The 27,310-nt window shown below is 40.2% G+C and overlaps 1 protein-coding gene across 1 annotated transcript in view; it reads left to right on the forward strand.

Annotated features, from left to right (window-relative positions):
* Positions 1–27,310, forward strand: part of IFT81 (intraflagellar transport 81) — a 227,136-nt gene that overhangs the window by 85,173 nt on the left and 114,653 nt on the right. Inside the window, exons 8-9 of the mRNA XM_089676578.1 lie at positions 3,041–3,125; positions 26,588–26,751. Of these exons, the coding sequence (XP_089532704.1) occupies positions 3,041–3,125; positions 26,588–26,751 (249 nt within the window). The remainder of the gene's footprint in view (positions 1–3,040; positions 3,126–26,587; positions 26,752–27,310) is intronic.

A 27,310-nucleotide genomic window follows, 5' to 3' on the forward strand; every position in this document is an offset into this window, starting at 1 on the left:
ACATAGTGTCTTCCACTGCTAATCAGTAGTTTTTTATCTCTTCATCTCCCTGCATAGATCGTTTATTGGGCAGAGTGTGCACACTGGAGCAGGAGAAGTTTTTTGAATTGAACAGTTTATGTGGAGCAGAGCTGTAGTATTGAACAAAATAAGTGTGTCCCTGGAAGTCTGTAAAGCTTGCCGTACACTGCATACATACAATCTAATTGTACAGTCTCCTTTAGATCTACCATCAACTACAGTGGGGGAAAATAATTATTTGATCCCATGCAGATTTTGTAAGTTTGCATACATATAAAGAAATGAAGGGTCTATAACTTTTATCATAGGTTTATTTTAAATGATAAAGACGACAGAATATCAACCAAAAATCCAGAAAAAAACCCCACATGATACAAATGTTATAAATTGGGTTGCAGTTCAGTGAGTAAAATAAGTATTTGATCCCCTACCAACCAACAATAGTTCTGGCTCCCACAGACTGACTAGATGCTCATGTGGTATACAGATTAGTCCTGCCAATTTAAGAAGGTGCTCCTAACAACAACTCATTATGTGTATAAAAGACACCTGTCCACAGAATCTTTCTTCCATACAAAATTCACTATCATGGGAAAGACCAAAGAGCTGTCAAAGAACATCAGGGACAAGATTGTAGACCTGCACAAGGCTGGAATGGGGTACAAGGCCATCAGCAAGAAGCTTGGTGTGAAGGAGACAACTGTTGGAGCGATTATTCGCAAATGGAAGAAATACAAAATAGCCATCAATTGCCCTTGGTCTGGAGCTCCATGTGAGATATCACCTCATGGGGTAAGGATGATCGTGAGAAAAGTGAGGGATCAGCCCAGAACTACATGGGAGGAGCTTGTAAATCATCTCAAGGCAGTTGGGACCACAGTCACCAAACCATTGGTATCACAATATGCCGATATGGATTTAAATCCCACAGCGCCCGCAAGGTCCCCCTCCTGAGGAAGGCACATGTACAGGACCATCTGAAGTTTGCCAATGAACATCTAAATGATTCAGAGAAGGATTGGGAGAAAGTGCTGTGAGACCAAATAAGACCAAAATTGAGCTCTTTGGCATTAACTTGACTTACCGTGTTTGGAGGAAGAAAAATGCTGACTATGACCATCCCTACAGACAAGCACGGAGGTGGAAACATTCTGTTTTGGGGCTATTCCTCTACTAAAGGTACAGGCTTACTTTGTCGCATTGAGGGGCCAATGGACAAGGCATGTATTGTAAATTTTTGGATGAGAACCTTATTTCAGGGCCTTCCAGCATGACAATGACCCAAAACATTCCACCAAGGCAACAGGAGTGGCTCAAGAAGAAGCACATTAAGGTCATGGAAAGGCCTAGCCAGTCTCCAGACCTATAGAAAGTTTATGGAGGGAGCTGAAACTGCGAGTTGCCAAGCGACAGCTAAGAAACCTTAGGGATTTAGAGAAGATCTGTAAAGAAGAGTGGACCAAAATCCCTCCTGAGATGTGTGCAAACCTGGTAACCAACTACAAGAAACGTCTTACCTCTGTGCTTGCCAACAAGGGTTTCTCCACCAAGTACTAAGTCATGTTTTGCATGGGGATCAAATACTTAATTTACTTTTAATTTTAATTTACTTTTACTCTTATTATATAGTTTTGGCAAATCTAAAGGAGATTTTACAGAGATTGTACAATCAGATTGTGTAGTTTGTGGCCACCTAAAACAAACTAGTTGGACTAGGTACATGAGAGATGGACACACTGGGATGGCTTAAATAGAGACGACATTAACAATAAATATAAATGAAATTCTTCTATTTATTGTGAAAAGTAAAATTCTGCCTGAAAAGCCTTTAATGGGAAGAGACTACATACGCAAAGAGGGCCATCATTTCCTGCTGCAGAGGAGAAATGCGGAAAGGATGTTTGTTTGGACCCTTGTTGAAGACTGGTAAAATCCAGGAGGTGCATTAGTAAAAGAGCCTTATTAAAGTGGTTGTAAAGGCTCAAGGTTTTTTACCATCATGCATTCTATGCCCCCAGTGATGTGCACTGGAGTCTCTGCTATCTCCGGACTCCCTCTCTTCATTGGCTGAGACCGTAGCGGGAGCCATTGACTCCCACTGCTGTCAATCACAGCCAGTAAGCCAATGAGAAGAGACGGGGCGGCGCTGAGCCGCAGCTCCGTGTGTAAATGGACACATGGAGCAGCAGGTACCCTCATAGCAAGCTATTTGCACCCCACAAGAGGGAAGGGCTAGGTGTGCCAGCGGGGGATCCAAGAAAAGGAGGATCCAGGCTGCTCTGTGCAAAACCACTGCACACAGCAGGTAAGTATAACATGTTTGTTATTTTTTAAAAATGTAAGCCTTTAGAATCACTTTAAAGACAGCAGACCCCCAAAATCAGAAAATGGTGGAGACCTAGCTCACATTGATCTCACATTTTGTCCACATTAGCCCTTTGTATAAATTCGCTCCCAGTTCCAGAGTTTTATGTCAAGTTTGATCTGATTGATAACTGTGAAGAAAATATTGAAATTTTTTAAATATTAGATATTCTGAATATGAGATACAGCAAAGAGCCTACAGTGCTGTGTTTAGGAATATTCTCCCTTTATGGCAAACCAGATGCAATTGCAGGACAGATCAGCAGAGGACAAACAAAAGTATTAGGGCGTACTGGTGCACCACAGCTTTACCTGCATGAAAAATGGAAGCTCTGGTTAAACAGGTTGTGTTCCCTGTTTATAGATTGCTTATTTAAAAAAGAAAATAAAAGTGGAGGCTGCTACTGTGTTGGAAGATGTCCACACAAAAGTGTTTCTTTTAATTCTTTTCCGTGTACCTCACCATAGCATAGGGATATTATGAGCATTTTTATTTCACAGAAAGTGTTTTAAAGAAAGTATCTGAAATTTGCTTTAGGGCTTTTATATGAAAAGTTTAATTGCAAACGCAGTTAAGTAGAGTTACTTGATGTTTTCCTTTCTATCTGTTAATGCACAGCATGTGAATTGACAGGGTCTTTATTTTGTTTCAAAGCTTTTTAATGCAGAACAGAAACTACAAAGAGCACAACTTCACTTGAAAAACATGCGACATGCTGCGACTGATGCGAAACCTGAAGGTAAATGTAAATTTGTGTAGAAATCTTTAGTTGCAATTGTTGGACATGTGTAAAAAAAAAATTAATTTCCTCTAGTTTTCTCTGTTATTTTACATTTTGTTGAGATTTTCTGGTAGTTCTAGTTTTTTGGTAGTTCTAGCTAGAGTCCTAGAGAGGAAAAACAATGGCACAAAACTAGCACAAACTGCTAGTTTATATTACTTATAAACATATCAATATTATTATATGCAACATATAGATTGGCACGTGTCTCTTTGTATCTAATATACTGTATGTACTGTATACTGTAAGTTTCTGTCTTAAAAAGCCTGCTATTAACCTGTGTATTTATGACAGTTTAATAATTTTTTTTTTTTTTACTGGCTAGCGTGAAAGTGTGCTAGAGACCCCCTTTGTATTGCTTTGTATTTCGCCCTGCCCAAGTGCACCTTTCTTCTTCTTGCTAGTTACAAACTGATTTGCGTTAGTGCCATTTTTTGGTGCAGACGCACATTGGAAGTCTTCAGTTGCCTTGTATGGGTGATGTCTAAGCTTCTGGTGTGTTGCTGTAATTTTAAGTAAGAAGGGGTTGCATCCACATGAGCTTGCTATTGGTTGGTGCACTGACTACACATGGCGCATAGTTGGGGACTCCGACAAGTTTTGAGTCAGGGACTCTATAGCAGTGTCTTGGCACAGCTGTGTGACTTCACCATGTATTTGCAAATATATGCAACAAAAGCTACTGTTTTTACCTGAGACCGTTTAGTTTAGGTCCCCTTTGTTATGCCATAATTGTGTCTGGATGTGTCTGCACAGGTCTGCAGGGTCATTATAAGCCTGGTCTGAGAGTAGCTCAGGGCAGTTGCTACCATTCAGGGACACAGCGTTTGTGTAGAGATTGCAATGTGCGCCAGCCAGGGGGGATGACCTTCTCGGGAGACAAGGCCCTATATTGGAAGGACTTCTTGCACACAGGACTACGAGTGTCAGACTGAGAAAGCTCAGGTGACTAGCAAGTCCACAGAAGGGGGCTGGAGGGAAGTCCTGTGTGAATACGTATGCCAATGTAATATTTCACTTTTTTCTTTTTAATAAATTTCACTTTGTCATTATGGGGTATTGAATGTAGATTAATGAGAAAAAAATGAATTTTAAACAACTGTAGTATCAGGCTACAACATAACAAAAGTGAAAAAAGTGGAGGGAGTCTGAATGCTTAATGAATGCACTGTATGTACACACACACACTTCACTGTACTTTTGGACAAACTAGATGTTTTGTAAAATGGAGTAAGAAAGTATAAGGTGGGACAGTGAATAACAAGTTTGTACAAATAATAAAAAGTGGAAAATGATTTTATATTTATGTAGAAAGCTGATTTGCTAGGTTGTTGGCCAGACTTGGATATTATTAGTTAACTGTCTGCCAGTTCATAACTTTCATAACATCTCTTCTATCCCAGCTGCATAGGCCTACAGGTAGTAGCTTCAAAATGAGCTAAGTTCTGATTCTTTTCTGTAAGACTGCACAACCATTTTGTTTCTTATTACCGATATACAGTGCTCAGCATAAATAAGTACACCCCTTTTGAAAAGTAAGATTTTACTCAATATCTCAATGAACACAAGAGCAATTTCCAAATCTGTGACAAAACTGAGTTATAGAACATTTGTTTAGTTCATTACATGAAAGTAAGGTTAATAGTATAACTTAGATTACAAAATCTTCAATTTTACTCAAATTAGTTAAAGCAAAAAAAAGAATACACCCCACAACAAAAACTACTACATCTATTATTTTGTATGACCTCCATGATTTGTAAGGATATCACCAGTCTTCAAGGCATGGAATGAACACATTGACGACATCTATTATTTTTATTTTATTTTTATTTATTTCAGGTACTTATATAGTGCTGTCAATTTATGCAGCGCTTTACATACATATACAGTTGTGTCCAAAATTATTCAACCCCCACTGAAATTGAGTGTTTTGGCCAGTTTGACATTGCTTTTGATCATTCAGTCATCTTGCTTACATTTACATTAAAGAGGCACTTGTAGGTCAGACAAATATAACATAACAGTTATAATGAAATAACCACAAATGTCTTTTCTGTGCTCACAGCATTATCAGTTTTATTCAACCCCCAAGTGACATTCAATCTTAGTACTTAGTACAGCATCCTTTTACAGTTATAACAGCTTTTAAACGTGAAGCATAGCTTGACACAAGTGTCTTGCAGCGATCTACGGGTATCTTCGCCCATTCTTCATGGGCAAAGGCCTCCAGTTCAGTCACATTCTTAGGCTTGCGCACTGCAACTGCTTTCTTTAAGTCCCACCAGAGGTTCTCAATCGGATTTAAGTCTGGTGACTGCGATGGCCACTCCAAAATGTTCCAGCCTTTCCTCTGCAACCATGCTCTAGTGGACTTGGAGGTATGCTTGGGATCATTGTCCTGTTGAAAGGTCCAACGTCTCCCAAGCCTCAGGTGTGTGACGGACTGCATCACGTTTCCATCCAATATCTCCTGGTACTGAAGAGAATTCATGGTACCTTGCACACGCTGAAGCTTCCCTGTACCTGCAGAAGCAAAACAGCCCCAAAGCATGATTGACCCTCCACCATGCTTCACAGTAGGCAAGGTGTTCTTTTCATCATAGGCCTTGTTCTTCCTCCTCCAAACATAGCGTTGATCCATGGGCCCAAACAGTTCTAATTTTGTTTCATCAGTCCACAGAACACTATCCCACAACTTTTGTGGTTTGTCCACATGGCTTTTGGCATACTGCAGTCGACTCTTCTTATTCTTTGGAGACAGCAAGGGGGTACGCCTGGGAGTTCTGGCACGGAGGCCTTCATTACGCAGTGTGCGTCTTATTGTCTGGGCTGAAACTTCTGTACCCACATCTGACAAATCTTTTCTCAGTTCCTCAGCAGTCACACGGGGACTTCTCTCCACTCTACGCTTCAGGTAGCGCACAGCAGTCGAAGTCAGCATCTTCTTTCTGCCACGACCAGGTAGCGTTTCAACAGTGCCCTTTGCCTTGAATTTGCGAATGATGCTTCCTAAGGTGTCTCTTGGTATGTTTAACATCTTTGCAATCTTCTTATAGCCATTGCCCTTCCTGTGAAGAGAAATCACCTCTTCTCTTGTCTTCCTGGACCATTCTCTTGCCTTCACCATGTTTGTAACCACACCAGTAAATGTCTAGAAGGAGCTGAGTATCACAGTCATTTTAAAGCTGCCTAATTGGTGCTTATTATGCTTGATTGCTGCTCGGTGACATCCACAGGTGTTTTCAATACCTGATGGAAAGCACCTGTATGAACCTCTGTTCTTCAGAGTGGTAGTCTTTAAGGGGTTGAATAATTGTGGCAATGAAGAAACCACATAAGAACCATTTACTACTGTATTACATAAACAATTGATGTCATTTTAGTTGCATTTGGGTAGTTACAACGTCCTTGTAGGATTTGATTCTGAATACAATTCCAAATGTACACTATAGTCCCTAAACCCCTTTACAGCATTGGGGGTTGAATAATTTTGGACACAACTGTATATGTTACATTCACATCTGTCCCTAACCCTCAAGGGGTGTAAAATCTAAGGTCCCTAACTCACATTCATACATACACATACTAGGGCCAATTTAGACAGGAGCCAATTAACCTACCAGAATGTCTCTGGAGTGTGGGAGGAAACCGAAGTACCCGGAGGAAACCCACGCAAGCACAGGGAAAACATGAAAACTCCAGGCAGGTGGTGCCATGGTTGGGATTTGAACCAGCGACCCTAGTACTGCCAGGCAGAAGTTCTAACCATTAAGCCACTGTGCTGCTCCTTTTCCATTCTGCAAGAACGACCTCTTTTGATGGAGAGTGATGCTCAACCTATCTCTTCAGAATTACCCTTAGGTGTTTGATTGAGTTCGGATCAGGAGACATACTTGGACACTGAATCACTTTCACCCTGTTCTTCTTCAGAAATGCAGCAGGAGCCTTAGATGTGTGTTTTGGATCATTGTCATGGTGGAAAAGTGCATGATGACAAAGGGCACGGAGTGATGGTAGCATCTTCTTTCAATATAGAGCAGTACATCTGTGAATTCATGATACTATCAATGAAATGCAGCTCCCTGACACCAGCAGCACTCATGCAGCCCCACAGAAGGACACTGCTACCACCATGTTTCACTGTAAGCACCATGCATTTTTCTTTGTACTCACCTTTGCAACGCCATACGGTTTTGAAACCTTCAGTTCCAAAAACATTTATCTTGGTCTCATCCCTCCAGAGTACAGAGTCCCAGTAGTCGTCTTCTTTTTCAGCAAGGCCCTGGCATATTCTAGGCGAGCTCTTTTGTGCATGGGCTTTAGGAGAGGCTTCCTTCGTGGACAGCACCCATGCATGCCAATCCTCTGTAGTGTACGCTGTATTGTGTCACAGGAAACAATCACCCCAGTTTGGCTTTCTACTCTTTAGCTAACTGCAGTGAATTTGCATGGCGATTTTCTTCATCCCTTCTCATCAGGAGACGCTCCTGTTGAGGTGTTGAGATTTCTCTGCACAATGGTTGCAGTTCAATCTTTGTTATATTTTTGGATCACTTTTGCTACAGTATTTTGACTGATGAGTACAGCTTTGCTGATCTTCTTGTAGCCTTCTCCTTTCTTGTGTAAAGAAATTATTTTCTTTCTCAGGCCTTGTGATATTTCTCTTCCATGTGGTGACAGCATGAAATGGGAAAGGTTTTCTTTGTTAGGTAACTCCCTTTTATAATCAACTGTCTGCTGGACACCTGTTTAATGAATAATTAGACTCACCTGTAGTTGAATTCTTGTTAATTATGATTTTGTTGGCTAAAATTTAGCTTTGCTCCTAACACTTTCATTGGGGTGTATTTATTTTTGCAACATGGTCTTGAATGAATTTGTTAGGAAAAATATGTTTTTGTGTGTGCAAATTAACAAATCTTGTTTGCAATCAATGGCCCACGTGTGTGGGAGTATAATGTACTGAAGTGTCTCAAAGAAAATGTTGATTCTGAAAGGAAAGGAAAGGTTTTCTGACAAATCTGTTCAGGTGTACTCATTTACAGTGGATATAAAAAGTCTACCCCCCCCCCCCCCCATTAAAATATCAGGTTTCTGTGATGTAGAAAAAATGAGACAAAGATAAATCATTTCAGAACGTTTTCCACCTTTTAATGTGACCTATAAACTGTACAACTCAATTGAAAAACAAACTGAAGTAAACATATGCAACCACATTATTTTAGTTTTTTAAGTGTGCACACCCTATTATAACTGAGGATATAGCTTTGTTCAGAATTAAGCAATCACATTTAAAACCATGCTAACTAGGAGTCAGTACACACCTGCCATCATTTAAAGTGCCTCTGAATAACCCCAAATAAAGCTCAGCTGTTCTAGTAGGTCTTTCCTGACATTTTCTTAGTTGCATCCTACAGCAAAAGCCATGGTCCGAGGAATCTCATTGTTAAAAGGTATCAGTCAGGAGAAGAGTTTAAAAAAAATTTTTCAAGGCATTAGATACCATGGAACACAGTGAAGACAGTCATCATCAAGTGGAGAAAATATGGCGCAACAGTGACATTAACAAGAACTGGATGGCCCTCCAAAATTGATGAAAATACGAGAAAACTTTTCTGGGAGGCTGCCAAGAGGCCTACAGCAACATAAAAGGAGTGTGTGCGGTACATGTGACAACAATCTCCCTTATTCTTCACATGTCTGGGCTACGGGGTAGCCTTTTCTTATGAAGAAAAACATCCAAGCCCAGCTAAAGTTTGCAAAAACACATCTGAAGTCTCCCAAAGGCATGTGGGAAAATGTGTTATGGTCTGATGAAACCAGGGTTGAACTTTTTGGCCATAATTCCAAAAGATATGTTTGGCGCATAAACAACACTGCGCATTACCAAAAGAACACGATACCCACAGTGAAGCATGGTGGTGGCAGCATCATGCTTTGGGGCTGTTTTTCTTCAGCTGGAACTGGGGCCTTAGTCAAGCTAGAGGGAATTATGAACAGTTCCAAATACCAGTCAATATTGGCACAAAACCTTCAGGCTTCTTCTAGAAAGCTGAACATGAAGAGGAACTTCATCTTTCAGCATTAAAACGACCCAAAGCATACATCCAAATCAACAAAGGAATGACTTCACTAGAAGAAGACTAAAGCTTTGGAATTGCCCAGCCAGAGCCTAGACCTGAATCCAATGGAAAATCTGTGGGGTAATCTAAAAAGGGCTGTGCACAGGAGATGCTCTGGCAATCTGACAGATTTGGTGTGTTTTTGCAAGGAAGAGTGGGCAAATATTGGCAAGTCAAGATGTGCCATGCTGATAGACTCATACCCAAAAGACTGAGTGCTATAATAAAATCAAAAGGGGCTTCAACAAAGTATTATTTTAAGGGTGTGCACACTTATACAATCATATTATTTTCGTTTTTTATTTTTACTTCCCTCCAGCTAAAAGATTTCAGTTTGTTGTTCAACTGACTTGTGCAGTGTATAGGTTACATTAAAGGTGGAAAAAGTTCTGAAATTATTTATCTTTGTCTCATTTTTTTACATCACAGAAACCTGAAATTTTAACAGGGGAGTGAAGACTTTTTATATCCACTGTATGCTGAGCATTGTATCTTTAAAGCATAAAAATGAAATAGCAAGATACTGATACTGTGATACCATGTGCTCTGTAATATCACTTATACTGTTACTATTTTTAACTTTGTGAACAGTATATTAATATGCAATTTGCTTGACACTCTGTAATGCTTTGCTCAATAAAAATGTACATGCTAAAAACAAAACACAAGGAAAACTTGCCTTTTAAATCATTTATTGAACAAAAGTATCAATAGATTTAAAGGTGCTCTGTGGAAAAAGTGAGTACACCCTTGGTCGTAGAAGCTGGTATTGCCCCATTTGGCAAAATTGACTTCTTGTGTGCATTATGCATAACTGCTGACCAGTCTCTGATTTTGACTTTTGAAAATTTTGATCACTCCTTCATGCAAAATTCTTTCAAATGTAAGATGCTTGTGGGTTGCCTTGCATAAATTGCCCTTTTCAAATTCCCCCACAGCATTTCAATGAGATTCAAATCAGGCCTTTATCTCTGGGTCAGTCCATAAAGTTTCATTTCCTATTTTTCAGCTATATCTCTGTGATTTTCTAGTGTTCTTTGGACCATTATCATGTTTTAAGATCTATTTCGGGTCATCTTTAACTTTTAGACAGGTAGCCTCACAATCTCATCATACACACTTTGGTATAATGGAAAATTCATAGCTGACTCAATGACTGCAAGCTGACCAGCAAAGCAATCCCACACAGAAACCTTTTCACCATCATGCTTCACATTTGGTATGAAGTTTTTTCCAGAAATGCTGTCTGTTATTTATACCAAACACGACCGCTGTTACTGTTGCCACACAAATTTACTTCTGATTCATCAGTTCACAGCACATTTTTTCAGAAGGCCTGTTCTTTGTCTATATGTTCAATGTTAAACTATATTCCTGATCTATGTTCTCTTTAGATTGCAAAAGGTTTTTTCCTTTCATGCCAGTTAAAGTGGTAATAAACTCTCCTTGACAGCTCAGCAGAATTTAAATCATTGCAACATGACAAAATATTAGGTGCCTTTTAAAGTTTTTCCAGGTGTGCTGTTTAGGATATACAGTTGTGTTCAAAATAATAGCAGTCAGACATCACTAACCTGATCAATCACAGTTTTTGGTAGAAATGATATTTCTACATGGCAAATAATTTACTAGCAGGTGTAATAGAGTAATAGAAATCCAACAGACCCAACAGTCATGACATGAATGCTTCTGATTCTGTGTAATTGAATCACTAATTGAAAGGGGCATTTTCAAAATAATAGCAATGTGGAGTTCTATTAGTGAGGTCCTTCATTCTTTGAAAAACAGGTGGCAATTATTGCCCTTATTTAAGGAAGGAAGGCAGCAAATGTTGTACATGCTGGTTACAGTGCATTTCTCTCTGAAATTCTGAGGAAAATGGGTCGTTCCTGACATTGTTCAGAAGAACAGCGTACCTTGATTAAAAGGTTGATTGGAGAGGGGAAAACATATAAAGAAGTGCAGAAAATGATAGGCTGCTCAGCTAAAATGATCGCAAATGCTTTAAAATGGCAACCAAAACCTGAAAGATGTGGAAGAAAGTGAAAAACTACCTTCAAAATGGCAAGGACTCTGCCAACAATCAGCTCCAGGAAGATCAAAGAAGGTCTAAAATTACCTGTGAGTACTGTTACAATTAGAAGACGCCTATGTGAAGCCAAGCTATCTGCAAGAAGCCCCACTGTTGAAAAAAAGACGTGCTGAAGAGGTTACAATTTGCCAAAGAGCACATTGACTGGCCTAAAGAAAAATGGCGCAACATTTTGTGGACTGATGAAAGTAAGATTGTTCTTTTTGGGTCTAGTGGCCGGAGACAGTTTGTCAGACGACCTCCAAACACTGAATTCAAGCCACAGTACACTGTGAAGACAGTGAAGCATGGTTGCGCAAGCATCATGATATGGGGATGTTTCTCATACTACGGTGTTGGGCCTATTTATCGCATACCAGGGATCATGGATCAGTTTGAATACATCAGAATACTTGAAGAGGTCATGCTGCCTTATGCTGAAGAGGAAATGCCCTTTAAATGGGTGTTCCAACAAGACAACGACCCCAAACACACCAGTAAACGTGCAACATCTTTGTTCCAGACCAACAAGATTGACGTTATGGAGTGGCCAGCCCAATCCCCGGATCTTAATCCAATAGAAAACTTGTGGGGTGACATCAAAAATGCAGTTTCTGAGGCAAAACCAAGAAATAGAGAAGAACTGTGGAATGTAGTCCAATCATCCTGGGCTGGAATACCTGTTCACAGGTGCCAGAAGTTGGTTGACTCCATGCAACACAGATGTACAGCAGTTCTCAGAAACAGTGCTTATACAACTAAATATTAATTAAGTGATTCAAAGGAAAGCAAAATCTTCAAACATTTTTCAGTTTATATAGTGAATGTTTGAGTTTGTAAAGAAGAATACAAACACTGCTATTTTTTTGAACAGTCTAATATTCACTTTTCTTCAATTTTTTTAGAGGAACAACACACTTTTGATATATTTTTCTTCATGTTTTGATTTGGAATAGAATGTGTAGTGTTCCCAATGCATTTGTGTGTATGGAAATAAAAGTTATTAGAAGGATTTTTAGCTTTATTCACTTTTTTCAACACACTGCTATTATTTTGAACACAACTGTATCCCCCGCTTCTTCTTTCTATGACATCATTCAGGCATGCCCAATGGAATCTCAATTGATGGTACATGCTGTCAATTTGTAGAGATATGTGCCTTGTTTGTCATCATTACTGCTTGGTATTATGTTGTAATACTGCGAGAGTGCTGACAATCATCAGTTCAGACTGGGTTTTATCCTATTGCGCATGCACAGGTTCAATGCAATGATGTATGAAAAGGGCAAAGTTCGGTTTCTGCAAATATGGTGCTGGCTTGGGATGACACAGACTACAATCATAAAAAGCTGCAGAAGTCATGAGAAGACTTTTATAATGCTCTAGCATATCCCAATATACAGTACTTGAAAGTGAATTGAATTCTGGTATTACGCTTTTACTGGATTATTTCCATTGAATTTACAAGCACTTTAAATTGGTGAAGTCTCTTTATGATTGTTATTGCATGCACTTTAAAACTGATTGTTGCAAAAGTTACATGCAGATCCCACATTTAAATGTTGGGGTTCTTGGAGACTTGTTTATCAGCAAATAGTTAGCTTTTAGACTGAATGTTTTGGGCTGGCTAGTCCTGAACAAATTATCAGTTGTTTGAAATCGTCTTATTTTCCTTAAAATAAAATTATTAATTTCAAATCATTTTACAATCTTTTTCAATCCCTTACAAGACACCTAGGCTTTCACAATCTTCTTTCTGAGGACTTTATGATCTTATGATGACACCACATGACAATAGCAAAGAGATCATCAGACTTTGGATATCTTGGGTTCAAATTTCTATCTGAATACTCCCTAAGGAGTTTGTAATCATTGGCACCAAATCTAAAACACTGCATTCTAATTTGAAGGTGGTGTTAAATGTAAGCGTGTACATACTTTTTCTACATTTTCATTAATTTAGTGTATGAGAGTGAATACATCATGTCAATTTTATCTGTAATTTGTTAAAGGGTATCACTTTTATCTGGCTACATGAATATCTGATGCTTGTATTTTCAAATACTTATTCAATATAATGAAAAAATGAACAATTTATATGTGGTGTTCTTACTTTTTTACAGACATGTACATGTGTATACACTGTATGTGTGTGTATGTACAGTTGTGTCCAAAATTATTCAACCCCCACTGAAATTGAGTGTTTTGGCCAGTTTGACATTGCTTTTGATCATTCAGTCATCTTGCTTACATTTACATTAAAGAGGCACTTGTAGGTCAGACAAATATAACATAACAGTTATAATGAAATAACCACAAATGTCTTTTCTGTGCTCACAGCATTATCAGTTTTATTCAACCCCCAAGTGACATTCAATCTTAGTACTTAGTACAGCATCCTTTTACAGTTATAACAGCTTTTAAACGTGAAGCATAGCTTGACACAAGTGTCTTGCAGCGATCTACGGGTATCTTCGCCCATTCTTCATGGGCAAAGGCCTCCAGTTCAGTCACATTCTTAGGCTTGCGCACTGCAACTGCTTTCTTTAAGTCCCACCAGAGGTTCTCAATCGGATTTAAGTCTGGTGACTGCGATGGCCACTCCAAAATGTTCCAGCCTTTCCTCTGCAACCATGCTCTAGTGGACTTGGAGGTATGCTTGGGATCATTGTCCTGTTGAAAGGTCCAACGTCTCCCAAGCCTCAGGTGTGTGACGGACTGCATCACGTTTCCATCCAATATCTCCTGGTACTGAAGAGAATTCATGGTACCTTGCACACGCTGAAGCTTCCCTGTACCTGCAGAAGCAAAACAGCCCCAAAGCATGATTGACCCTCCACCATGCTTCACAGTAGGCAAGGTGTTCTTTTCATCATAGGCCTTGTTCTTCCTCCTCCAAACATAGCGTTGATCCATGGGCCCAAACAGTTCTAATTTTGTTTCATCAGTCCACAGAACACTATCCCACAACTTTTGTGGTTTGTCCACATGGCTTTTGGCATACTGCAGTCGACTCTTCTTATTCTTTGGAGACAGCAAGGGGGTACGCCTGGGAGTTCTGGCACGGAGGCCTTCATTACGCAGTGTGCGTCTTATTGTCTGGGCTGAAACTTCTGTACCCACATCTGACAAATCTTTTCTCAGTTCCTCAGCAGTCACACGGGGACTTCTCTCCACTCTACGCTTCAGGTAGCGCACAGCAGTCGAAGTCAGCATCTTCTTTCTGCCACGACCAGGTAGCGTTTCAACAGTGCCCTTTGCCTTGAATTTGCGAATGATGCTTCCTAAGGTGTCTCTTGGTATGTTTAACATCTTTGCAATCTTCTTATAGCCATTGCCCTTCCTGTGAAGAGAAATCACCTCTTCTCTTGTCTTCCTGGACCATTCTCTTGCCTTCACCATGTTTGTAACCACACCAGTAAATGTCTAGAAGGAGCTGAGTATCACAGTCATTTTAAAGCTGCCTAATTGGTGCTTATTATGCTTGATTGCTGCTCGGTGACATCCACAGGTGTTTTCAATACCTGATGGAAAGCACCTGTATGAACCTCTGTTCTTCAGAGTGGTAGTCTTTAAGGGGTTGAATAATTGTGGCAATGAAGAAACCACATAAGAACCATTTACTACTGTATTACATAAACAATTGATGTCATTTTAGTTGCATTTGGGTAGTTACAACGTCCTTGTAGGATTTGATTCTGAATACAATTCCAAATGTACACTATAGTCCCTAAACCCCTTTACAGCATTGGGGGTTGAATAATTTTGGACACAACTGTATATGTGTGTATATACAGTGGGGCAAAAAAGTATTTAGTCAGCCACCAATTGTGCAAGTTCTCCCACTTAAAAAGATGAGAGAGGCCTGTAATTGGCATCATAGGTAGACCTCAACTATGAGAGACAAAATGAGAAAAAAAATCCAGACAATCACATTGGCTGATTTGGAAAGAATTTATTTGCAAATTATGGTGGAAAATAAGTATTTAGTCACCTACAAACAAGCAAGATTTCTGGCTCTCACAGACCTGTACCTTCTTCTTTAAGAGGCTCCTTTGTCCTGCACTCATTACCTGTATCAATGGCACCTGTTTGAACTTGTTATCAGTATAAAAGACACATGTCCACAACCTCAAACAGTCACACTCCAAACTCCACTATGGTGAAGACCAAAGAGCTGTCGAAGGACACCAGAAACAAAATTGTAGACCTGCACCATGCTGGGAAGACTGAATCTGCAATAGGCAAGCAGCTTGGTGTGAACAAATCTACTGTGGGAGCAATAATTAGAAAATCGAAGACATACAAGACCACTGATAATCTCCCTCGATCTGGGGCTCCACGCAAGATCTCACCCCGTGGGGTCAAAATGATCACAAGAACGGTGAGCAAAAATCCAAGGACCACACGGGGGGACCTAGTGAATGACCTGCAGAGAGCTGGAACCAACGTAACAAAGGCTACCATCAGTAACACACTACGCCGCCAGGGACTCAGATCCTGCAGTGTCAGACGTGTCCCCCTGCTTAAGCCAGTACATGTCCGGGTCCGTCTGAAGTTTGCTAGAGAGCATTTGGATGATCCAGAAGAGGATTGGGAGAATGTCATATGGTCAGATGAAACCAAAATAGAACTGTTTGGTAGAAACACAACTCGTCGTGTTTGGAGGAGAGAGAATGCTGAGTTGCATCCAAAGAACACCATACCTAATGTAAAGCATGGGGGTGGCAACATCATGCTTTGGGGCTGTTTCTCCGCAAAGGGACCAGGACGACTTATCCATGTACAGGACAGAATGAATGGGGCCATGTATCGTGAGATTTTGAGTGCAAACCTCCTTCCATCAGCAAGGGCATTGAAGATGAAACGTGGCTGGGTCTTCCAACATGACAATGATCCCAAACATACCGCCTGGGCAACGAAGGAGTGGCTTTGTAAGAAGCATTTCAAGGTCCTGGAGTGGCCTAGCCAGTCTCCAGATCTCAACCCCATAGAAAACCTTTGGAGGGAGTTGAAAGTGTTGCCCAGCGACAGCCCCAAAACATCACTGCTGTAGAGGAGATCTGCATGGAGGAATGGGCCAACATACCAGCAACAGTGTGTGCCAACCTTGTGAAGACTTACAGGAAACGTTTGACCTCTGTCATTGCCAACAAAGGATATATAACAAAGTATTGAGATGAACTTTTGCTATTGACCAAATACTTATTTTCCACCATAATTTGCAAATAAATTCTTTCCAAATCAGCCAATGTGATTGTCTGGATTTTTTTTCTCATTTTGTCTCTCATAGTTGAGGTCTACCTATGATGCCAATTACAGGCCTCTCTCATCTTTTTAAGTGGGAGAACTTGCACAATTGGTGGCTGACTAAATACTTTTTTGCCCCACTGTATATGTGTGTGTGTATGTATTTATATGAACAGTACTGTGCGAGGTGTGAAGAAATGCTGTAAAGTAAGAATGGTTTCAAAAATATATATTGTTTATATCAATTTGCAAAATTAGCAAACAGAAGAAAAATCTAAATCAAATGAATATTTGGTGTGGCTACCCTTTGACTTCAAACCAGCTTCAATTCTTATACTTGCACTTTGTACACTTGTACAAAGTCAGGAATTTGAGCCAGGCGTACGTTTAACCAATTATACCAAGCAGGTGCTAATGATAATCAATTTCACATGTAGGTTGAAACACAGTCATTAATTGAAACGGAACCAGCTGTGTAGGAGGCTTAATGCTGGGTGAGGAACAGCTAAACTCTGTTACTAAGGTGAGGTTGTGGAAGACAGTTTTATGTCACAGGTCATATACCATGACAAGACTGAGCACAGAAACGAGACACTAGGTAGTTATACTGCATCAGCAAGGTCTCTCCCAGGCAAAGATTTCAAAGTTGACTGGGGTTTCAAGATGTGCTGTTCAAGCGCTTTTGAAGAAGCACAAGGAAATAGGCAACGTTGAGGACCGTAGACATCGGAAAATGCCCAGCAGTTCAATCGGCACAGAACTGGCAGAAAGCAGTGGGGCACAGGTACACTTAGTGAACTGGCCAGCAGTGGTCTTCATGGAAGAATTTGGAGCCAAAAAGCCATACCTCCATCATAGAAACCAGGCTAGGCAACTCAATTATGCACATAAACATAGGAACTGGGGTGCAGAAAAATGCCAGCAGGTGCTCTGGTCTGATGAATAAAAATTTTAAATATTTGGCTAAAGCAAGAGGCAGTTTTTTCACTGAAAGGCCAGAGAGCAATACAATAATAAGTGTCTGCGGGCAACACTGAAGCATTGTGGTGGTTCCTAGCAAGTTTGGGGCTGCATTTCTGCAAATGGAGTGGAAGATTTAGTCAAGATCAATGGTGTCCTCGATGCTGAGAAATACAGGCAGATACGTTTTCCATCATGCCATACCATCAGGGAGCCATGTGTTTGGCCTAAAATTTATTCTGCAGCAGGACAAGGACTCCGAACATACAAACAATGTAATTAAGAACTATTTTCAGCATAAAGAAGAACAAGGAGTTCTGGAAGTGATGGTTTGGCCCCCACAGAGCCCTGATCTCAACGTCATTGAGTCCGTCTGGGATTACATAAAGAAACAGAAGGATTTGAGGCAGCCTACATTCACAGTAGGTCTGTGGTTAACTCTCTAAGATGTTTGGAACAACCTACCTGCCGAGTTCCTTCAAAAACATTGTGCAAGTGTACGTAGAAAAATTGATGCTGTTTTGAAGGCTAAAGGGTAGTCACACCAATTATTGATTTGATTTGGATTTCTCTTCTGTTCATTTACTTTCCATTTTGTTAACTGATAAAAAAAACTATTAACACTTCTATTTCTGAAAGCATTCTTATATTGCAGCATTTTTTCACACCAGCCTAAAATTTTTGCACATATATGTCAATAAGTTAGAATCTACGTAGACATTAAAGTGTTACTAAACCCAGGACCCTGCATTCACTATATTTGGTCTCCCATAGTACACAGAACATGCAAATGCAATTATTTTAATAAATATAAACTGTTAAATACCTTTTCTCATCAGCAGTTAGAGCAGTCTTGTGACTTCTACCGGTGTCCAGCCGAGCACTTGTTAAAGCTTGTAGTAGGAATTTTCATTCTGTTGAAGGAGGATACGGAACCCCTGATCTCTTTCTGGACAGTGCTGATTGGCCCTGTGCTGATCACATGCACTCTCCCAAGAAAAAAAAAAACCTCTCTAGCAAACAACACCAAACTGAGCATGTGCAGAGTGACTCTACACAATATGTCTTATCAGGAGATAAGAGGGGGACACTGGAAGAAGGGGAGGATCAGAGAAGTCAAGATCAAGTAGCGTTTTTACACAATGCAAAGGATTAACCCCTTAGGTTCCATTGTGAGTATAACAAGTATGCTTTACTGCATATACAGACTGATTTTACTGTTGTGGGTTTAGTAACGTTTTACATTTTTAAACATGAACAAAACAATGATAAACGTCACTAGTATTTTTTTATAACTTAGAATTTATAAATGCAATCTATTCTTATTCTCAAAGTCTAATACCAGCATTTTATTGGCCAAATCAACATCTGTAAACAGGTATATTTAGTGATGCTGATTCAAAAAATAGGAAGCAAAGAATACTGAAAATTAAGTTGTGTTGTTGCTCAAAGCAAGTACTTGGATTTCATGTTCTTGTTTATTCTAAGCTACTCTATTTCTGCTTATTTAGTACCTTTTTTTATTGAAAAAGATTCATATTCAAGCATTAAAGAAAAGCTGATTCCTCAGGTGTCAGAACACGTATTATGTGCCTGCTTGCAGTTCAGTGACTTACTATTTATGCAGCAAGAATAAGAATGCACAATCAAAAATAGGTCTGCTATGGTAGCTCCCTTACTGGCATTTTCCAAGCTTTACCTGCCACAACCAATACAGAGATTTGTGTTTTTTACATACCTTTTATACCTAACTCTCTGTTCTACGACATTCACAGGAAAATCATTTGATTTTCCTACCGATACAGGCCAGATTTTTCTGTATGAAGCTAAATTTAGTTTGTTAAATGTGAAACTTCCCATCATTCCCATACTCTTTAGAATTATTGTTTCTAAATTAAGCAGCAGTAGTTCCTTTATTTCAATGCAGTCCACGCTACACCCATGTACATGTAAGTACTTGGTTGGGAAGTTAATACTTGGAAGCAAATCTCAGGGCATCTTGCCAAAGTCATTACAGTGTGTTCTACGTCTGCACATTTTGAAAACCATGGTTATCTACAAATGGAAAACAAACCTCTAATATGTCATGGAAACACTTCATATGCCTATGCAGTCTGAAAACAAAAGGGAATAGTGAATCCCACACTTGTAATACATTCTATAACAAATATTTAATATTTTCAAATATTCTGGAAGTTTTTATTTTAGCAGATTAATAAATCCTAATTGTATTTATAGTGCTTTTAAATTTAGAAGATTTCATTTTTTAATGATGCCTATATGAAAAGAAAGAAAATTGGGTGTCACCATACTGTGATTTTCTTGTTGTGGCTTTATATCCTGTTTAACATTTTATACTTTATGGGCATTTTTACAACCTTTTTTAGATTATTTGCTTCATTTTCTCATATATACTGTAAAAAAAGTACATTTAAAGTCTTGTTTTGTTTGTTTTTTAGTAGAGGTAGCAATTATCAGTCTTGTTCAGAAATGAGAACAATTCTGGAAGTGTAGTAATCTTTGGCTGCACTAAAAATTGATGGTTGATTCATATCAATATATATTCATATCAATATTTATATCAATATATATGGGCAGCACAGTGGCTAAATGGTTAGCACTTCCGCCTGGCAGTACTAGGGTCATTGGTTCAAATCCCAGCCACGGCACCTGCTGCCTGGAGTTTGCATGTTCTCCCTGTGCTTGCGTGGGTTTCCTCCAGGTACTCCTGTTTCCTCCTACACTCCAAAGACATGCTGGTAGGTTAATTGGCTCCTGTCTAAATTGGCCCTAGTATGTGTATGTATGAATGTAAGCTAGGGATCTTAGATTGTACACCCCTTGAGGGTTAGGGACTGATGTGAATGTACAATATATATGTAAAATGCTGCGTAAATTGACGGCGCTATATTAGTACCTGAAATAAATAAATATCAGTTGCTGTATTTTGCATCACTTACAAATGTACTTTTTATTCAAATAAGCCTTGTCTCTTTTTTGTCTGTTACTGTAGAATTAATGGTTAAGCCATAGGTTAAGCCTCTGCTACTTTGTGGGTCTGCAGGTGGTAAATAAGGGAACAAACTCTAGATATACTATAAACTAAGTTGCAGGCCATGGGAACAGACCTCATATATGGCCTACGAGATTGATGTGACTTGGTCAGTCAACACTAAACTAAATAAGTCGACAACTAAATAAGTCCATCCAAAAGAAGAGGCCTGTTTCCTTAGATGTCACTTAGGCATCTTTAACCAGTTCCCGACCACACACTGTAGTTTTGCTGCTGCAGTGCAGGCAAAATCTGCAGAATATATATGTGATTTCGCATTTTTGGGTAGGGGGCGTGCACCTGCTACCCGGCTATAATGCACTAGCTCCAACACATGCCGATTACCAGTTCCTGGACAATAATTTATGGCTGTGACCCGTGATCGGTGGAGCGAGTGACAGGAAAGGGCTCTGTGTTGGGGAAACAACACAGAGCTTTCTACTGACAGCAGCAATGTGCCTGTTTTTGTCTCTTGATAAAAACACCACACAGCAAACACTTTACACATCTTAGGCACACGGTTAACCCTTTGATTTCCCCTAGATGTCAACCCCTTCCCAGCCAGTGTAATTAGTACAGTGACAGTGTATAAGATTATCACTGATCACCATGGTAATGTCACCGGTGATATCAGCATCAGTTTGTGTCAGATTGCCTGCCACTCTATCGCAGTCTCATTATAAGTCGCTGATCACCTCCATTAGTAGTATAAAATACAGAAATAAAAATTCCAATATATATACCATAGTGTCAGGGCTGGAGCGGGGGAATGGACAGGCAGGCCTTATGGTAAGGTCCCGCACTGACTGACGACAGCCACCACCCACAGACCGGAGTCCCTCAGGGCGCGCAGTCTAAGCCCCAGGCTGCCTTTCACCAGGGCCCCTGATGGTGGGGAAGGACTTAACGCAGCCTGAGACCAGGTCGCGACCCCCGAGTAACCCCAGCTGCGGTAACGGCTGCCGCCAATGGCGTATAGCTAGTGGGAGCCAGATGGGAAGACGTATAGCGTGGTCGGACAGGCCGGGTCGATAACGGCGGAACAGACAGTACAAGACGGTAGGCAAGAATACTCAGGTCACGGGCCGGGTTCAGCAACGGGAGGTCAGGTTAAGGGGATAAGGCAGAGAAATGTCTTGTCAAAGCCGGGTCGGTTTCCAGTAGAGCAACGAGAGCTGAACATGAGCTTGCGGCAATGAAACATACAGGACACGAATGCAAAGAGCAGCTGCAGACAGCAGGCTTAAATGTGATCAGCCACGCCCTCCTGGAGGAGGAACTGCAGAGGCCTGAAAGCATAAAGGCTCCCACTTTGCTTTGCAGAAACCTAAGATGGATGCCAGCACATGGAGCAGCAAGCTCTGAGGAAAGGTAGGACCTTGACACATAGTTTGTAGGCGCTATAGCTTTCACACAAATTAATGTACATTTATAGAAGGGGGGGGGGGGGTTATCAAAGATGTAGCAAAATACATTTTGGCCAAAATTTATGAAGAAATTAGATTTGTTTACAGTTTTTTGACGATAATTTTTAATTTGATATGTTTCATAGCATAAAGAAAAAAATATAGTTTTTTTCAAAATTTTCAGTCTTTTTTTTTTTGTTTATTTTGCAAAAACTAAAAAACACAGGGATGATCACATACCACCAAGAGAAAGCTCTGTTTGTGTGAAAAAATTGCTATAAATTTCGCTTGGGTACATTGTTGCATGACCGCGCAATCGCCAGTTAAAGTAGCTCAGTACCGAACTTCAAAAAATGACCTGGTCATGTAGGGGGTAAAATCTTCCGGAGCTCAAGTGATTAAACAAGCTTATAAAAGAATCAACTATACACTGAAAGATTTGCAATGACTGCATGCTGATAATGTTTGACTTCAAGAAAAGGACAAAAATTAGATGCTGGAACGTTAGGGTCATGTATGAATTAGGCACTTGAACAGGTAGCTGCATAGCTACAGAGGTATAACATTGAATTCCCTGGCCTCAAGGAAACAAGGTAGAATGTAAATGTTTATTGCAAGTACCTGTTATTATACTCAGGACATGAAGAAAATAATGCCCACATGACAGGGTTTATGTTCCTGCTTATTAAGTCAGCTGAGAGAAGCGTAATTATTGCCAATCTACACTATATTGCCAAAAGTATTGAGACGCCTGCTTTTACACACACACAAACTTTAATGGCATCCCAGTCTTAGTCTGTAGGGTTCCATATTGCGTTGGCCCACTCTTTGCAGCTATAACAGCTTCAATTCTTCTAGAAGCGCATTTGTGAGGTCAGGCACTGATGTCGGACGAGAAGGCCTGGCTCACAATATCCACTCTAATTCATCCCAAAGGTGCTCTGTCAGGATGAGGCCAGGACATTGTGCAGGCCAGTCATGTTCCTCCACCCCAAACTCGCTCATCCATGTCTTTATGGACCTTGTTTTGTGCACTGGTGCGCAGTCATGTTGGAACAGGAAGAGGCCATCCCCAAACTGTTCCCACAAAGTTGGGAGCATGAAAGTTTCCAAAATGTCTTGGTATGCTGGTGCCCTTCAGTGGAATTAAGGGGTCAAGCCCAACCCCTGAAAAATAGCCCCACACCTTAATCCCCCCTCCACTAAACTTTACACTTGGCACAATGCAGTCAGGTAAGTACCGTTCTCCTTGTAACTGCCAAACCCAGACACGTCCATCGGATTGCCAGACAGGGAAGCGTGATTAGTCACTCCAGAGAACACGTCTTCACTGCTTTAGATTCTAGTGATGGCGTGCTTTACACCACTGCATCCGACGCTTTGCATTGCAACTGGTGATGTAAAGCTTGGATGCAGCTGCTCGGCCATGGAAACTCATTCCATGAAGCTCTCTATCCACTGTTCTTGTGCTAATCTGAAGGCCACACCAAGTTTGGAGGTCTTTAGCTATTGACTCTGCAGACAGTTGGTGACTTCTGCGCACTGTGTGCTTCAACCTGTGCTGACCCCGCTCTCTCATTTTACATGACCTACCACTTCATGGCTGAGCTGTTGTTGTTCCCATTAGCTTTCACTTTGTTATAATACCACTAACAGTTGACCGTGGAATATTTAGTAACAAGGAAATTTCACGGATGGACTTGCACAGGTGGCAACCTATCACGGTGCCACGCTTGAATTCACTGAGCTCCTGAGAGTGACCCATTCTTTCACAAATCTTTGTAAAAGCAGTCTGCATGCCTAGGTGCTTGATTTTATACACCTGTGGCCATGGAGGTGATTGGAACACCTGAATCCAATGATTTGGAGGGGTGGCCCAATACGTTTGGCAATATAGTGTATCTCAGAGAAGTCCCTTCCAAAATGTGTCACTTGGCTTACAAATGTGGAGAAAAACCTAGTGGGGAGGAAGGAAGAGCATCATACTGCCATTGCTGAATTAATACTTGCAAAGCTGATTTATTGATATCAGGCAGCAACAACTGTGGAATTGTGGCTGTTGGCCTGAGTGACATGATTACACTATTGACATAGAACATAATATTACACAAAGTGGCATTGCACTGTTGTGCAGTTCTTCTGTTTGTAATTTGTATTGGTGGTACTTACCTTATATCTGAGTTGAGAATATGCAGGTCAGGTATACTGGAAAGGCACAATACACTGCATAATTTAATGATGTTGGAGTTTGATAACCTTAGCAAAGAGTAACTATGGCCTATTACAAAAACTAGTAGCAGCCAAGACAAGACTATACACCTTGTGATGGTAAGGTATAGTTTTATATGTCATGTAGAACATGCAAGTAATATATCTGATACCTTTACTTTTTATTGGGTACATAAAAATACAAAAAATGCATAATGTGAACCCGTGCTTTGGATGTGATCCCTTAATTCGTCACAGCTGCTGTACCAAGTGCTATCCTAATCGTATATACCCTATCTTTTATACAGCGCTATAGGTTTTTGTTTAAACATGTGTAATAAACTAGGTATTATTATTAAAGCGCAAAGGACACTTTATTGAATCATATTTAATTTTTATTTGAGTATATGAGCATTATAGAGAATAGGCTTGTTTATTGTTAAACCAATATTGCCGTATAAAAGATAGGGTAAAGTCAAACGTAGCTTAAGCTTGAGCTGTACAATGCAGGACACGTGAGTGTAGAGTCAGAAAGGCAAGATAACATTGGACATAACATTCACGCTTATATTATACTGTATATTATGTATGCCTGAATATAATCAGTAGCAAAGCGATACAGTCTGATGTAGACCTTGCTACATTTGCCCAGTGAAAGAATGAAAGAACTTAGAAGACCTGTAAGTGTGAAAGAAGAATAAGAAGACATAGGGAAGAAATAATTTGAGCAAGCCAACGTTCTAGGCGTCACTCTAGACTCCAATCTGTCCTTCTAGCCCCATGTCCAATTGCTGGCAAATTCATGCAGGCTCCACCTCCGCAACATCTCTAAAATAAGTTTGTTCCTAACCCCAGACTCTACTAAAAAACTCATTCACTCCCTGATTATCTCATGACTCGACTACTGTAACTCCCTCCTCACCGGCTTACCTCATCACAGACTATCCCCGCTTCAGTCTATCCTGAACTCAGCGGCCAGACTCATCCACCTTACCAACCGCTCCATATCCGCCACCCCCCTCTGTCATTCCCTCCACTGGCTTCCGATTGCCCAATGCATTCAAATTCAAACTACTAACATTGACATACAAAGATATTCATAATACTGCCCCAAACTACCTCACCGACCTGATATCCAAATACCACCCAATATGTACTCTTCGCTCCTCACAAGACCTCCTACTTTCTAGCTCCCTGGTCTCCTCCTCCCATGCCCGACTCCAGGACTTCTCCAGGTCTTCCCCCATCCTCTGGAACTCACTACCCCAATCCATCAGACTGTCACCTACCCTCCTCACCTTTAGGCGTACTCTGAAAACCCATCTCTTCAGGGAAGCCTACCCCGCCCTCACCTAACAGCCGATCTCCTCCACTCCTCCTACCACTCCATCCCCCACAGTCATTTCCTCCTGTACCACTATCCCATCCCTCCTAGATTGTAAGCTCCAAGGAGCAGGGCCCTTGAACCCCTCATGTATTGTATTGTTACTGTATTGTCTCATGTACTGTCTCCCACTATAATGTACAGCGCTGAGCAAACTTTTTGGTGCTATATAAATACTGTATAATAATAATAATAATAAAATGGAGATTGGGGAGGCCAGAAGAGGGGAAAAAGGGGATGAGAGATAATTAGTAGATACCCAGGTCTCATTGGGGAATGGCCCCAGTGTAATAACGGTACTGTTCATTTGTAAAAGGTTCCTATTAAAAATAGGTGGTAGAAAACGACTGACCCAGGGGGTACTAACTTTGTCAAAGTTGGAAATCCTGTATAAACATGTTGCCCTAATGTTTTCATAGATCAGTCTCTTTAATTGGATTTTATTTGGCCATTCTATAACATACTGTCTACATTAAAATATTTTGTAATTTAATGTTACTAAAATGTTATTTTCATTTAGGACTGTAGCCATGTATGATTTTCAAAAAGTGCCTAAAAATCTCAATTTCTTTTCCTTGCAACAGTTCTTTATGTATATCAATTACTATCATTGTGTTTGTGTAACTGGTTCACTACCTATCTCCCACAAGTTTTATCAGAAATTATGGTGAAATTACTCTCATTCCTTGCAGTAGGAGGTTCATCTTTTAGTTAACTTAAGTAGTCTCAAAAAGCTTGAATGTATAAAGAGATGCCTGGGATGCAGACCCTCACATTTAGCACATTTAGCAACCACTTTTAGAAAGTGTCATAATGAATGGCATACTTGAATATCTGCAAGTACCTACATATCTGCAATAACATTTGCTAAAATGTTACTAGTTAACCTGGAGAGAAATTTTTTCTTTCAACAGAAAAGTTCATGTTTGTATTTTTTTTTGTTTATATTTTGTGTCACTTGCAGGTTTAATGAAAAGACTTGAAGAAGAAATAAAATTTAATTCATATATGGTTTCTGAAAAGCTTCCTAAAGAACTGGAGAGCAAACAACGGACCCTGAGCTTCATGCAGAAAGTTGTCAGTGAACAAGTAATGGACCAATCTGATCTCACCGAACTGGAGACTAAGGTAACGCCTAAAATATATTTCTTTTTTTGTACTTCACGGGACACAGAGCAGGCTATAATTAATGACTTCCTGTTATACACCACCTATTGGTGAGTGGACATTGGCATTAAAAACAGACAGGAATTCCCCCTATATAACATCCCCCACCCAGGAAGCTCTTCATTTTTTTTGCCAGTGTCTGAAAGATGATGGTCTTTGGAGTACAACTCTATATGGTAATACTATATTCTCAAGTCGTTTGAGCAGGGATCAGGAGATTTTTTGGCCAAATCAATTCCTATTTCTGGAATGCTAAGATAGATGGTCCCTAGGCCCTGCTATGACTGAAGTGAACACTTTAGTGGGAATTGCCTATAATGCAGCTGGTTGGCACTGGACCCTGCAGATATAGAACCCTCTGCACCAATAAATGACCAAGTGTTTTCCAGTGAGGTACTGTACAGGTTTATTATTATTAATAGCATACCAGATTTATATAGTGCCAACAGTTTATGCAGTGCTTTAAGATAGAAGGGGGACAGTACAATTACAATACAATTCGAAACAGAAGAAATAGGAG

The sequence above is a fragment of the Staurois parvus genome, unplaced genomic scaffold, assembly GCF_062004578.1.
Source record: "Staurois parvus isolate SC_StPar_1 unplaced genomic scaffold, SC_StPar_1.0 ptg000014l, whole genome shotgun sequence".
Lineage (NCBI taxonomy): Eukaryota > Metazoa > Chordata > Amphibia > Anura > Ranidae > Staurois > Staurois parvus.